General features: G+C 45.9%; 1 protein-coding gene across 3 annotated transcripts in view; it reads left to right on the plus strand.

Moving 5' to 3' along the window:
- The window catches only part of ARHGAP25 (Rho GTPase activating protein 25), an 88,544-nt gene extending 75,943 nt beyond the window's left edge, over positions 1 to 12,601 (plus strand). For all 3 annotated transcript variants that reach the window (XM_041756604.1, XM_041756605.1, XM_041756606.1), the window contains 4 exons: positions 4,858 to 4,979; positions 5,790 to 5,986; positions 9,014 to 9,543; positions 11,792 to 12,601. In XM_041756604.1, coding sequence (XP_041612538.1) covers positions 4,858 to 4,979; positions 5,790 to 5,986; positions 9,014 to 9,543; positions 11,792 to 11,999 — 1,057 coding nt within the window. In that variant the 3' untranslated portion in view covers positions 12,000 to 12,601. The remainder of the gene's footprint in view (positions 1 to 4,857; positions 4,980 to 5,789; positions 5,987 to 9,013; positions 9,544 to 11,791) is intronic.
- The last annotated feature ends 454 nt before the right edge of the window (positions 12,602 to 13,055 follow it).

Raw genomic sequence — 13,055 nt, forward strand, 5'->3', positions numbered from 1 at the left:
CAAAGAAGTTGTGGCCTGTGTTGTCCTCTAGGATTTTGATGGATTCTTGTCTCACACTTAGATCTTTCATCCATTTCGAGTGTAGCTTTGTGTCTGGTGTAAGAGAATGGTCCGGTTCCATTCTTCTGTGTGTGGCTGTCCAATTTTCCCAGCACCATTTGTTGAAGAGACGTGTCTTTTTCCCAGTGGATATTCGTCCCTGCTTTGTTGAAGATTAGTTGACCATAGAGTTGGGGGCCCATTTCAAGTTCTCTCTTCTGTTCCATTGATCCGTGTATCTGTGTTGTGCCAGGACCACACTGTCTTGATGATCACAGCTTTGTAAGAGCTTAAAGTCCATAATTGTGATACCACCAGCTTTGGTTTTCTTTTTCAACATTCGTTTGGCCATTTGGAAACTTTTCTGGTTCCATACAAATCTTGGGATTATTTGTTCCAACTCTGTGAAGAAAGTCCATGGTATTTTGATAGCAATTGCATTGAATATATACATTGCCCAGGGTAGCATTGACATTTTCACAATATTAATTCTTCCAATCCATGAGCATGGAATATTTTTCCATCTCTTTGAGTCTTCCTTAATTTCTTTCAGAAGTGTTCTGTAGTCTTTAGAGTATAGATCCTTTACCCCTTTGGTTAGGTTATTCCTAGGTAGCTTATGATTTTGGGTGCAATTGTAAATGGGATTGACTCCTTAATTCCTCTTTCTTCAGTCTCATTGTTAGTGTATAGAAATGCCATTGACTTCTGGGCATTGGTTTTGTATCCTGCCGCACTGCCGAATTGCTGTATGAGTTCTAGTGATCTTGGGGTGGAGGCTTTTGGGTTTTCTAGGTACAGTATCATGTCATCTGCGAAGAGGGAGAGTTTGACTTCTTCTTTGCCAATTTGAATGCCTTTTATTTCTTTTTGTTGCCTGATTGCTGAGGCTAGGGCTTCCGGTACTATGTTGGATAGCAGTGATGAGAGTGGACATCCCTGTCGTGTTCCTGATCTTAGGGGAAAGGCTCCCAGTGTTTCCCCATTGAGAGTGATATTTGCTGTGGGCTTTTCGTAGATGGCTTTTATGATATTGAGATATGTTCCCTCTACACTTTGAAGGATGCTGTATTTTGTCAAATGCTTTCTCTTCATCTATTGAGATGTCTTTTATTAATATGATCTATCATGTTGATTGTTTTACAAGTGTTGAACCACCCTTGCATCCCAGGGATAAAGCCCACTTGGTCATGGTGAATAATCCTCTTAATATACTGTTGGATCCTACTGGCTAGTATGTTGGTGAGAAATGTTTGCATCCGTGTTCATCAGGGATATTGGCCTATTATTCTCCTTTTTGGTGGGATCTTTGTCTGGTTTTGAGATCAAAGTGATGCTGACCTCATAAAACAAGTTTGGAAGTTTTCCTTCCATTTCTATCCTTTGAAGCAGCTTTAGTAGAATAGGTATTATCTCTTCTTTAAATGTTTGATAGAATTCCCCTGGGAAGCCGTCTGGCCCTGGACTTTTGTTTCTTGGGAGGTTTTTGATGACTGCTTCAATTTCCTCCTGGTTATTGGCCTGTTCGGGTTTTCTATTTCTTCTGTTTCAGTTTTGGTAATTTGTAGGTTTTCCAGGAATGCCTCCATTTCTTCCAGATTGCCTAATTTGTTGGCATATAGTTGCTCATAATACATTTTTAAAATCGTTTGTATTTCCTTGGTATTGGTTGTGATCTCTCCTCTTTCATTCATGATTTATTAATTTGAGTCTTTTCTCTTTCCTTTTTAGTAAAGCTGGCTAGGGGTTTATCTATCTAATTACTTCTTTCAAAGAACCAGGTCCTGGTTTTGTTGATCTGTTCTACAGTTCCTCTGGTCTCTATTTCATTGAGTTCTGCTCTAATATTTATTATTTCTCATCTCCTGCTTGGTTTAGGTTTTACTTGTTGTTCTTTCTCCAGTTCCTTTAGGTGTAAGGTTAGCTTGTATATTTGAGATTTTTTCCAATTTTTTGAAGGAGGCTTGTATTGAAATGTATTTCCCTCTTAGGATTGCCTTTGCTGTATCCCAAAGATTTGGAACAGTTCTGCTTTCATTTTCATTAGTTTGCATGAGTCTTTTTAATTCTTCTCTAATTTCCTGGTTGACTCATTGATTTTTTTAGTAGGATGCTCTTTAACCTCCAAAGACATTCCTTCCAAATTTCTTCCTGTGATTGAGTTCTAGTTTCAAAGCATTGTGGTCTGAAAATATGCAGGAAATGATCCCAGTCTTTTGGTATCAGTGGAGACCTGATTTGTGACCCAGTATGTGCTCTATTCTGGAGAAAATTCCACGTGCACTTGAGAAGAATGTATATTCTGTTGCATTAGGATGGAGAGTTCCATATATAGCTGTGAAATCCATCTGGTCCAGCATATCATTAAAAGCCCTTGTTTGGTGACATTATGCTTAGAAGATCTGTCCTTGGCTGAGAGTTCAGTGTTGAAGTCTCCTACTGTTAATGTATTATTATCTATGTGTCTCTTTACTTGGTTATTAATTGGTTGATATAATTGGCTGCTCCCACATTAGAGGCATAAATATTCATGATTGTTAGGTCTTCTTGTTGGATAGACCCTTTAAGTATGATATAGTGTCCCTCTTCATCTCTTAGTATAGTCTTTGGTTTAACACTAATTTATCTGATTTGAGGATTCTTACCCCAGCTTTTTTTTGAGGATCATTCACATGGTAAATGGTTCTCTACCCCCTCATTTTCAGTCTGAAGGTGTCCCTAGGTCTAAGATGAGTCTCTTGTAGACAGCATTTAGATGGGTCTTGCTTTTTCATCCAGTCTGATACCCTGTGTCTTTTGACTGGATCACTTAGCCCATTCACGTTCAGAGTAACTATTGAAAGAGAGGAATTTAGTGTCATTCTAATATCTATACAGTCCTTGTTTCTGCAGATTGTTTCTTTGGGCTCCCTCTTTGCTTACAGGGTCCCCCTTAATATTTCTTGCAAATCTGCTTTGGTGGTCACATGTTCTTTCAGTTTCTGTCTATTCTGGAAGCTCTTTATCTCTCCTTCTATTCTTTTTTTTTTTTTTTAAGATTTTATTTATTTATTCATTAGAGACACACAGAGAGAAGCAGAGACACAGGCCGAGGGAGAAGCAGGCTCCCTGCAGGGAGCCTGATGTGGGACTCCATCCCAGGACCCCAGGATCAGGACCTGAGCTAAAGGAAGATGCTCAACCACTGAGTCACCCAGTGTCTCTCTCCTCCTATTCTGAATGAGAGCCTTGCGGGATGAAGTATTCTTGGCTGCATGTTTTTCTCATTTAGTACCCCAAATATATCATGCCAGCTCTTTCTGGCCTGCCAGGTCTCTGTGGAGAGGTCTGCTGTTAATCTGATATTTCTCCCTATATAAGTTAGGAATCTCTTGTCTTTGGCTGCCTTTAGGATTTTCTCTTTATCTCTGAAATTTGCAAGCTTCATGATATGTTGGGGTGTTGATCAGTTTTTACTGATTTTGGAGTGGGGGTTCCTCTCTATCTCTTGGGTATGAATACCACTTTCCTTCTCCAGATTAGGGAAGTTCTCAGCTATGATTTGTTCAAACATACTTTCTGGTCCTCTCTCTCTCTCCATATCCCATGGAACCCCAATAAGATGGATATTTTTCCTTTTCAAACTATCACTTAATTCTCGGAGTCTTGTGGGCTCTTAGTTGTTTTTCTCTCTTTCCTCAGCTTCCTTCCTTTGCATCAACTTGTCCTCTATAGCACTCACTCTCTCTGCCTCATTTACCCTGGATGTTAGAGATCCAGTTTAGACTGCATCTCAGTTAAAGTATTTTTAATTTCAGCCTGATTAGATCCTATTTCTGCAGTAAGAGAATCGTTAGAGTCTTTTATTCTTTTTTCAAGAGCCACCAGTAATTTAAAAAGTGTAATCTTGAATTCTATCTCCAACATTTTACTTAAATCCATTTCCATTAGATCTATGGCAGAGAGTATTGCTTCTGGTTCTTTCTTTTGTGGTGAATTCGTCCTTCTAGTCATTTTGTCCAGTGCAGGGTGGCTTACAAGAAATGGTCACTTTTCTATTTGTTCCACCTGTTCTTCCTTTACATCTCAGGTTGAATTCATAGGTATTCAGGATGGTTTGAAAGATTATCTAGCTAAATTTGGGGGGATGAGATGAAATGAGGACCCCTAATCTTCTACCATCTTGCCTCCCTCTCCTTAGCATATCCATTTAAAAGTGTTTTTTGGAGAGGTATTTACAAATTCCTTTGCTGATATTTTTAGTTTCATTTTTTTTTTTTTATAGGGAAACTGAGAGCTTCATGCCTCCAATGGGTGGAATTATAGTAAAAATTCATTGCTAGTTGTTGAGCATCCACTGAAAATTTGAGATGCTTGGTGCTGTAATTGGAGGATGAGAGCAAAGAGGCACTGTGGATTTCCCTCTGTGACATCTCCTCATGATAAAGTTTTCATCTGTGGAAACGTGGGTGGGATGGGTGCCGAAAGCCTGGGAGATAAGCCTATAAGGTTGGGATGAGTGGTAGTCACATACTCATTTGAGTCCTTCTAGTTTCCTCTTAGCTCCCTGAGCCGGATCTTACCTCCTGCCAACAGAGTGCCCACCCCAATCCCCTACACCACCCCAGCAGCCGGGTAGGCTCCTCTTGGTTTCTCTTCTGCCTTGATCTTGAATCTTCCAGGGTGAAGCTAAACTCATATGGGCCAAGCAGACTAGTCTCATTCTTGAGACTAGAAGGGAAGAGATGGGATCCATCTCTGAGATCTCATCGGTACCCGGAAGTGCTTCCTTCTGGCAATTTCCTATTTCCTACTACGGGATTTCCTGGCTGTCCACAGGTTCCTACATGAAATCCAGCTGAACTGTGCTGTTAATAAGATGAGCGTGGATAACCTGGCTACCGTGATTGGTGTGAATCTCATCCGGTCAAAGGTCGAAGACCCTGCTGTGATCATGAGAGGTACAGCTGGTCCTGTGTGGAAGGCAGGGGCGGAGGAAGTGACAACAATTATCTAACTACCAAAGTGCTCTGCAATTTGCCAAGCATTTTCAGTTGATTACTTGCCCCAACTGTGAAATAGCCCTGTGAAAGGAGCAGAGCAGGAATTAAATCCATTTTCCAGATCACAGCAGAGCAGAGAGGTTAAAAATTGACCTCTCTGTACACAGTACAACAGGGCTAGCACAACCACAGCTAGTATTTCTTCGTCTCTTATGACTTTTAAATAACCTTAACCAGAGAAAACAGTTTGCAAGAAAGTAGAGAAAGCAAGTTTGATTTTATAAGACAACTCACAGAAAGACCACTTGTGAAGTTGTATTGAAAAGACTTCTGTGGCTGCGCCTTAGTTCTCTGTGCAGAAGTCTTAGCAGAGAGTATTGATGTCTGCCATGGATTTGGAAGGCAGTGCATCTGGCATGTATGTACTATCCGTGCAGCAAGAGAGCAAATGTCATATTAAGGACCACATCAGGGGAGAAAAATATTATGTTACCTATTTTCTGATCAAAGACTGATCACAGGACTGTATAGGCTGAAAATAACCCTCTTACACCTCACTCTCATATCCTTCTTCTATCCCTTCTCTTCCACCATGATCTCCTATCTCAAGCAATTCGGAAGGGTCCCATGAAGAGCAAAATGAGGTCCTTTTGGGCCCTGTGGTCTTAGACCCAAGTTTAGAGACATCCCATGGGTGGAGACCCTGAGGACTGTCTGCCTCTTGCCATGGTCCAGCTCGACAGATCTCTTTCTTCTTTCACCTTTCAGGGACTCCTCAAATCCAAAGAGTGATGACCATGATGATCAGAGACCATGAAGTTCTTTTCCCGAAGTCCAAGGATGTACCCCTCTCACCCCCTGCTCAGAAAAATGACCCTAAGAAACCTCCAGTAGCTCGAAGTTCTGTGGGCTGGGATGCCACTGAAGACCCTCCAATTTCTAGGGCAGATAGCTTCAGTAACACGGTAAGGTGCAGAGAAAATTCTTCCTTCCCTCTGACTCTTCCTTTAGTCCAAGTCATTGCATGTAAGAGTTGGTCTAGGGTGGCAGTTTGGGGAGTTTTAGATGACGCCATGACACTGGGCACAGATGGTAAAGACCCATTTGAATGCATCTTGGAAGTCTGGCCTCTTTCAAAATCCAGTCTCTGTTGGCATCCTAGAGGTGAGGTCAGTGACATGTGTGCCAGTCTCCTAATGACTGAGCAATGGGAAGCCTTACTAAAGCTCACTGTAAAAGGGAAGTCTTTCCAAATACAGTCCAGGGAAGGTCAATAGGGGAAATTATATATCACATTATAAGCATTTTAGCAAGAGTTGTTGAAAATTCCGGGTGAAAGTCCAGAGAGAACTGGTTTCCGCTAACCCATGAAACGTGATTTCTTTCTCAGAGTATGTGATGTGTTCATGTAATATTTCTCATTCCCTGATAAGCTGTCTCAGCAATGTCACCCCTCCTTTGTACTGAAGGGTTGGGGCTCACGTTCCCAATGTCAAAAAACTCTGCAGCCTCTGAAATGTAGACTTGTTGAGGCCAATAATATACAAAACTCAAATATTTTTATATATTTATAGAGACAAATATTTTTTTAAAAAAACATGAACTTCATGTAGCAGCTTAATTCTTCATGTATAACTAAGAGTTGAATTTAACATTTCTGGTTGACCCGATAAATGTAAGTTGTCTATAGTACTAATAATCCTGAGGACAATTAGGAAAGTCTTGAAAAAAAAAAAGAAAAAGAAAAAAAAAAAGTCTTGAAAAAAAGGTAGGTAGTGGTAGTGGTTTTGTTTTTTCTTAGGTGATGTCTGTTCACAATGCGTTTTACCAACCCTCTCAAATTAATATTTAGAAATGTTCATTTAGAAATGTTCATACATATAATGAAATCTTATTAGTGGCCCTTTAGGGTGGATGTCATTATGCTTATTTGACAGGTTTCTGCTATTTATTGTAACAGTGTGGGCAGCTATGGGCAGGCACTGTGCTGGGAAACTTAAAAAGGTCTCCTCTGGGGTTCTCACCATAACTCTGTAGGGTAGCATTTGTCACCCACATGTTATCTTTCAGGAGCAGAGTCTCCGGGAGATTGACCAGCTGGCCTAAGGTAGCAGCAGGATGCTAGGAGGTTACGGAATGGGATTTAGCTCTAGTTCTCACCTCAAGGCCTGGGTGCTTCTGACTCCAGGAGGGGTTGTGGAAGCAAGTGTTTACTAGAGTGGTTAGAAGGAGAGCTTGAGCCTTGATTTTCTGATTTTAGGGCTCATTTTTTTTTCTTCCTTTTTTTCATGGTTTTTTTTTGTTTTTTTTTTTTTTAATTTTTATTTATGATAGTCACAGAGAGAGAGAGAGAGAGAGGCAGAGGGAGAAACAGGCTCCATGCACCGGGAGCCCGATGTGGGATTCGATCCCGGGTCTCCAGGATCACGCCCTGGGCCAAAGGCAGGCGCCAAACCGCTGCGCCACCCAGGGATCCCTTTTTTTCATGTTTTAATTTAAAAATACATATGCACATTTCAAAAAAAAAATCAAAAAGAGAAAAAGACATACATTGAAAAATCCTGCTCCCTCTGTTATCTCCATCCGTCACCTGCCTTTATTAGTTTCTTACTTATCCTCCCAGTGTTCTTTTATGCAAATATAAACAGATGTGAAAGTAAATTATTTACTTCTTTTTTTAATGCAAATAGGATATTCTCTTGTTCTTTCTCTACACACACATATGCACACGCTACTCTTTATCTTGCATTTTTCCATTTAAGAGTGTGTCCTGAAGACCTTTTTAGGTCAATACATGGACAGGCCTCTCATCTGACCAGGTTGTTTTCATTCCTTTGTACAGCAAGCAAGGCTGCAATGAATAACCTTGACCATGCTTCATTTTATACACAGGTAGATATATTTCTGGGATAAATTCCCAGAATTGGGATTCTGGGGTATCTGAGTTTGGTAAGTAGATTTGTGTATAGTTTTTATTAAAATCGTCAAACAGAGGTTGTGCCATTTTGTACTTCCACCAACAATGCACAAAAGGACCTGCTTCTTTGCAGTTTCACTAGCAAAATGTGTTTTCAAATTTAGGGCGGTGTCTTATCAGATAGGTGAAATTGATATTTCACCTTTTTTTTTTTCTTTTTTAAGGAGAGAGTCAGTGAGCACATGAGTGTGTATGCAAGAGAAGGGGGCGGGCGGCAGAGGGAGAGGGAAAGAGAATCTTAAGCTGGGTTGGAGCCCAAGGCAGAGCTCAATCTCATGACCCTGAGATCATGACTTCAGCTGAAATCAAGAGTGTGACACTTAACCAACTGAGCCACCCAGTTGCCCTGATATTTCAATGATTTTAATTTTGATTTGGGTTTCTTTGTTAGTGAGAGAAGCTGAACATCTTTTCTTATGTGTAAGGGCTTGTTGCATTTTTCTTTTCCTCTATGAACTGTTTGATCTTATCCTTTGTCCATATTTTTGTTGGTTGTTGGTCCTTTTCTTCTCAATTTTTATGAACTTCATGTAGCAGAGAGTAACTTGTTGTCTGTGATATGTTTGCAAATATTTTTGCTAGTTTGTCATTTCTTTTTTGATTTTATATATGGCGTTTTCTTGTTTTACTTTTGTTCTTTTTAATTTGAGGGGTCCTGGACACCTATGTAGGTTGAAATTGTCAGACTTATATTTTATGGCTTTTGGATTTTTGAGTTCTAGTTAGAAAGGCCTCCTTATCCTAAAGCTATGAAAGAATCCTCGTTTAAGACTCTCTTACCACGAATAACAATCGATTTCTAGAGCATGAGCTAGTTCCCTTCACGTGTAATATCCTTTTGAAAAAACACTGAGCAGATCATCAATAATGTGATGAATTAAGAGATGGTCTACTAATTAAGAGTTTCATGCGTGTGCAGTCAGAAGATGCTTGTTTTCACGTTGCTAATCCTTATCTTGGGAATGTGATACACACGGGGAAAACCCATGTGACGTCCATGGCCATTTCCTTCTAGACCAGCAACTCGGATGCCACTAGCCCCACTGGACAACAGCCGAGCGATGGGTGTCTGGAAGAGAGCAGTAAAGCCCCCAGGGAAAAGCTAGGAGATTGGAAGCTGCAGTCACGAAAAAGGACTCAGACGCTCCCTAATCGGAAATGCTTCTTGACGTCAGCGTTTCAAGGTGCCAACAGCGGCAAAGTGGAGATCTTCAAAAATGAGTTCTGGTCACCTTCAGACGTAAAGGCAGGGGAAGGGCACAGGAGAACGCTGTCTCAAGGTGTGCCTCACTATCCCGACGCCCAGCGGACTTCCACCTACGATAACGTCCCCGCCCGGCCGGGACCCACCGGGGAGGAGGCAGCCGCGGCCTCTTCCCCTGCTTGTGACTCCAAGAGAGAAACTCTTGCCAGCCCCAGCTCTGAAACTGGGCCTGAGAAAAAGAACTGTGGCGAGGAGGAACTTGAATCCTTGCAGACGGTGGTCCAGGAGCTGCGAAAGGAAATAGAAACACAGAAGCAGAAGTACGAGGAACAGATCGAAAAGTAAGTCACTTGCGGAGGGGCCTTGGGCAGCCACTGGGCTTCCACCTGCGGAAGCGACGGGGATGGTTCTCCTCTGCCAAAGAAATGATATTTAAAAACCTCAAGTTTAGAGAAAACGTTAATCTACAGCAGTTGGGCTCAATTAAGGAGAGGGGTAAAGGGAATGCTGAGATGACTACATTGGTGAAAGCTCTCAGTTTTAGGCTAAATTCATGAAAAGTTAAGTAAGCAGCTTACACAGCCTAAGCAACTATTTTCGAATCCTGGTTCTTTGAGGATTGACATGCTCTAAAAACTAAGAGGAACTTTAGGGTTTTTATATATATATATTAACGTGATTCATCCATTCTGAGAATATTTATTAAGTACCTCCTGTACTGTTTATTGGGCACCCCCCGTGCCTGCTGCTGGGGAGTAGCGCTGAACAAAGCAGACAGGTCCCTGTGCTTATAGCGCTTTCCGTCTATCAGGAAGAGACAGGCAATATATGTATATATATATAAGTAATTAAAATATATGCTGCCAGAGGGCGGAACATGCTATGGAGAAAAATAAAGCAGGGCAGGAGGCTGGAAGGCTCAAGAAGGGGGTTCCTGTGTTAAATAGGGTGGTGCACAGCCCCAATTTGCTCTCATGGGGAGATAAGCTATTTTCTCGAAATTTTTTTCACACCACTGGCTTTTCCTGAGCGTAAAGCTCAATCCAGCTTCGCCGGGATTAACCCACATTGTGATGTCGTGAAATGTGGACTAGTGGGGTATTCGAGTTACGGGTACCTTTCCAGTCTACTAAGGCCCCGGCCGTGGAAGGCAAATGTCCGGGAGGCCCCATTCTTTGCCTTCTACGTAGGAGGTTTCCCGCCTAAAAGCAAAGCGTAGGTCCTTGGTCTAAGAACCTGAGATCCGTCCTCTGCGGGATGCGACGGGCGTGCTGTCTTGTCCTTGACAGAGGCAGCCCCAGGGAAGAGTCCCCCTGCGCTCTCGAGTGGCTGCCGTTGGCAGGGTCGGGAGAGACCCGGCTGCCACGGAGGGTCGCTCCTCCTGAGGGGAATCGAGGCCCCTGAACTCACCCCCCCGAGGGGTCCTCCCTCCTCAGCTGGGAGGATGGTTACCGGTCCGTAGTGTCTGCTCTGAGCTCGTGGTTCAGACGCCTTCTCGTGCAATCCGCACAGCAATGCTGTAAGACGGATAATACCCCTGTTTTACAGAAGAGATGGGGGCTTGGGAAGAGTGGAAAAGATTCCTCAGGGGAACCCATCGGATCCTCGGTAGGGCTGGGATCTGAACCTGGCCCCGTCAGGCTCCCGGGCCCACCCAGGTTCTCTCTCCTGCAGCATCAGTGGTCAAAACCCGCAGCATCCCCTCGGCTGAGGCTTCTCCCAGAGCAAGAGGGAAGCAGGTGCAAACTTGGAGGAGAGCCCTGGGCAGGGACCGGCGGGGTAGGCAGGTCTCGAAAGAGGGGCCCTTACGCGGCCGCTGAAGAGAGAGGCCAGGCTGGGTTCAAACGGGGGCTCAGGTTTCTACAAGGAATAGGCCAGTTGGGGGCGGGGAGAGGGCGCAGGGAGGCAACATCCCCCAGAAGGAAATTCTGGAGCAAATGTCCCATCATGCAGGTCCCCCCACCCCCCGTCCTGAGATTGCCCTCTCTGGGCATCAAAATGGCATTGCCCCCGCTCCTGGCTGGTGGCCGAATGCAGCTTGGCAGGGCAGGGCAGAGCCAGGGCCAGCCCGGGACCCAGGCTGGGGCACGGGCGCTGCGGGTTCTGACGCCCAGGGGACCCGCCCGGAGCAGACTCCGGGTGACCGCGGGTCCTTCTCCGGATCGCCCGCCTCCAGGGGCCTCGGGAGAGAAGGCCTGGTCCCGCCGTGGAGGCCGGCGGGGTGAGCCAAGGTGTGGGAACTCGGGGTGCGCTGGGAAGTCTGGGGCACGGGCTGTCAGCAGGCCGTCGGGCAGGACCCGCGAGGGGCTGCAGGGAAAGCACGTCGTGTCGGGCGCTTCCCTACCTGGTGGAAGACGCAGACATAGAACAAGGAGAAACCCGACGGCATAAGACGGCGGGCGCTAGCTGGCAAAGGGGGCTCGGGGCACCTGGGGCCGCAGGTGGGCTAGGAGGTCGGCACCTGGGGGAGGCGCCCGGACGACAGGGACGGGCTGGATAAGGGACTCGTGGGGGAGGAAGGACGAGGCGGGGGGGAGGGGGGTGGTCTGGAGGCCCCGTTCTCTCACTCTCTTATGTCCTCCCTCGCAGCCTCGAGAAGGAAAACTACGATGTGTGGGCCAAGGTGGTGAGGCTCAACGAGGAGCTGGAGAAGGAGAAGAAGAAGTTTGCGGCCCTGGAGATCAGCCTCCGCAACGTGGAACGCTCCCGGGAGGACGTGGAGAGGAGGAACAAGGCCCTGGAGGAGGAAGTCAAGGAGTTCGTCAAATCCATGAAAGAGCCCAAGGCCGACGCGTGAGGGGCCCACGGGAGCCGAGGGGAGGCCCCCCCAGCGCGCAGCCTCCGGACTGAGAAGCAAACGACTCCCCACGGAGTCGGGAGGAGACATTTGCGGGGACACGTCCCATTTCCCAGAAAATTAATCGGTGGAATTTACAGGAAGGTGAGGGTGAGCAGGGACGCGCGGGGACATCGGTGACCCCCTGCTGCTCTGTTCAGAAGCCCGCGTCACCCAGCAGGGGTCTCAGGAGGGTGAGACGGAACCTCCCACGGCGGGGAGGCCAGGGCCGGGGGAGGCATGGGGCAGGCCCTCTCCCAGGGCCGACGCCGCGGGCTGCACGGAGGCGTTAGCTCCTTATTTTTTGTTTTGTTTTTTTTTTTGCTTCGGGGGAACAATTCATCCAGGCACATGGCCTCGCGGGGTCCTTGAGACGCAGGGCGGACACGATCTTTCTCCCTCTTGCACTCACCTGGTGAGCTGTGGTCTGGGCGGCTGCACCTGCTGACCAGAGCCTGCTCCGCCAGCCCCTCCTGGATGCTACCCTCGGGGGCTGGAAACCCAAACGTATTATTAGACTGAGACAAAAACGAGCAATAAACTTTGTATTTATGAAGGCAAAATCGATGAGAGAAGTATATTAAAAAAAAAACACACAAAAAAAGAAACAAACAAAAAAGGCAGGTGTGTCGGGAGCCCCTGCGGGGCGGTGGGCCGGGACGGCGCCTTCCCACCTGGTGTTGGGCTCCCTGGGAGGCTCGCTGCGGCTTTTAGAGAACGATAGTCACGGTAATGGGGTTTCATCACAATGAAAGTGCTTTGGCTCTTGAAGGGGACCAGACACAGGAGGGAGTAGCTGTGGGGGGTTCCTGGCCACCACCGGAGGACGCCCCGCAGCCTCGCGGGCTGGTGAGGCCCGTCGCCCAGGTTAGGTGCTCTCCAGGCTCCGCGGACCTGTGCCCCAGCAGGAGAAAACACCGGACAGAGGCTCCCCAGGGGCGCCTCCACCTGGAATCCCATACGCAGCGGCGTCGCTCTCAGGCACACACAGCACAGACGTGGAGCAGCAACGGCCCC

Source organism: Vulpes lagopus, chromosome 5 (genome assembly GCF_018345385.1).
Source record: "Vulpes lagopus strain Blue_001 chromosome 5, ASM1834538v1, whole genome shotgun sequence".
Classification (NCBI taxonomy): Eukaryota; Metazoa; Chordata; class Mammalia; order Carnivora; family Canidae; genus Vulpes; species Vulpes lagopus.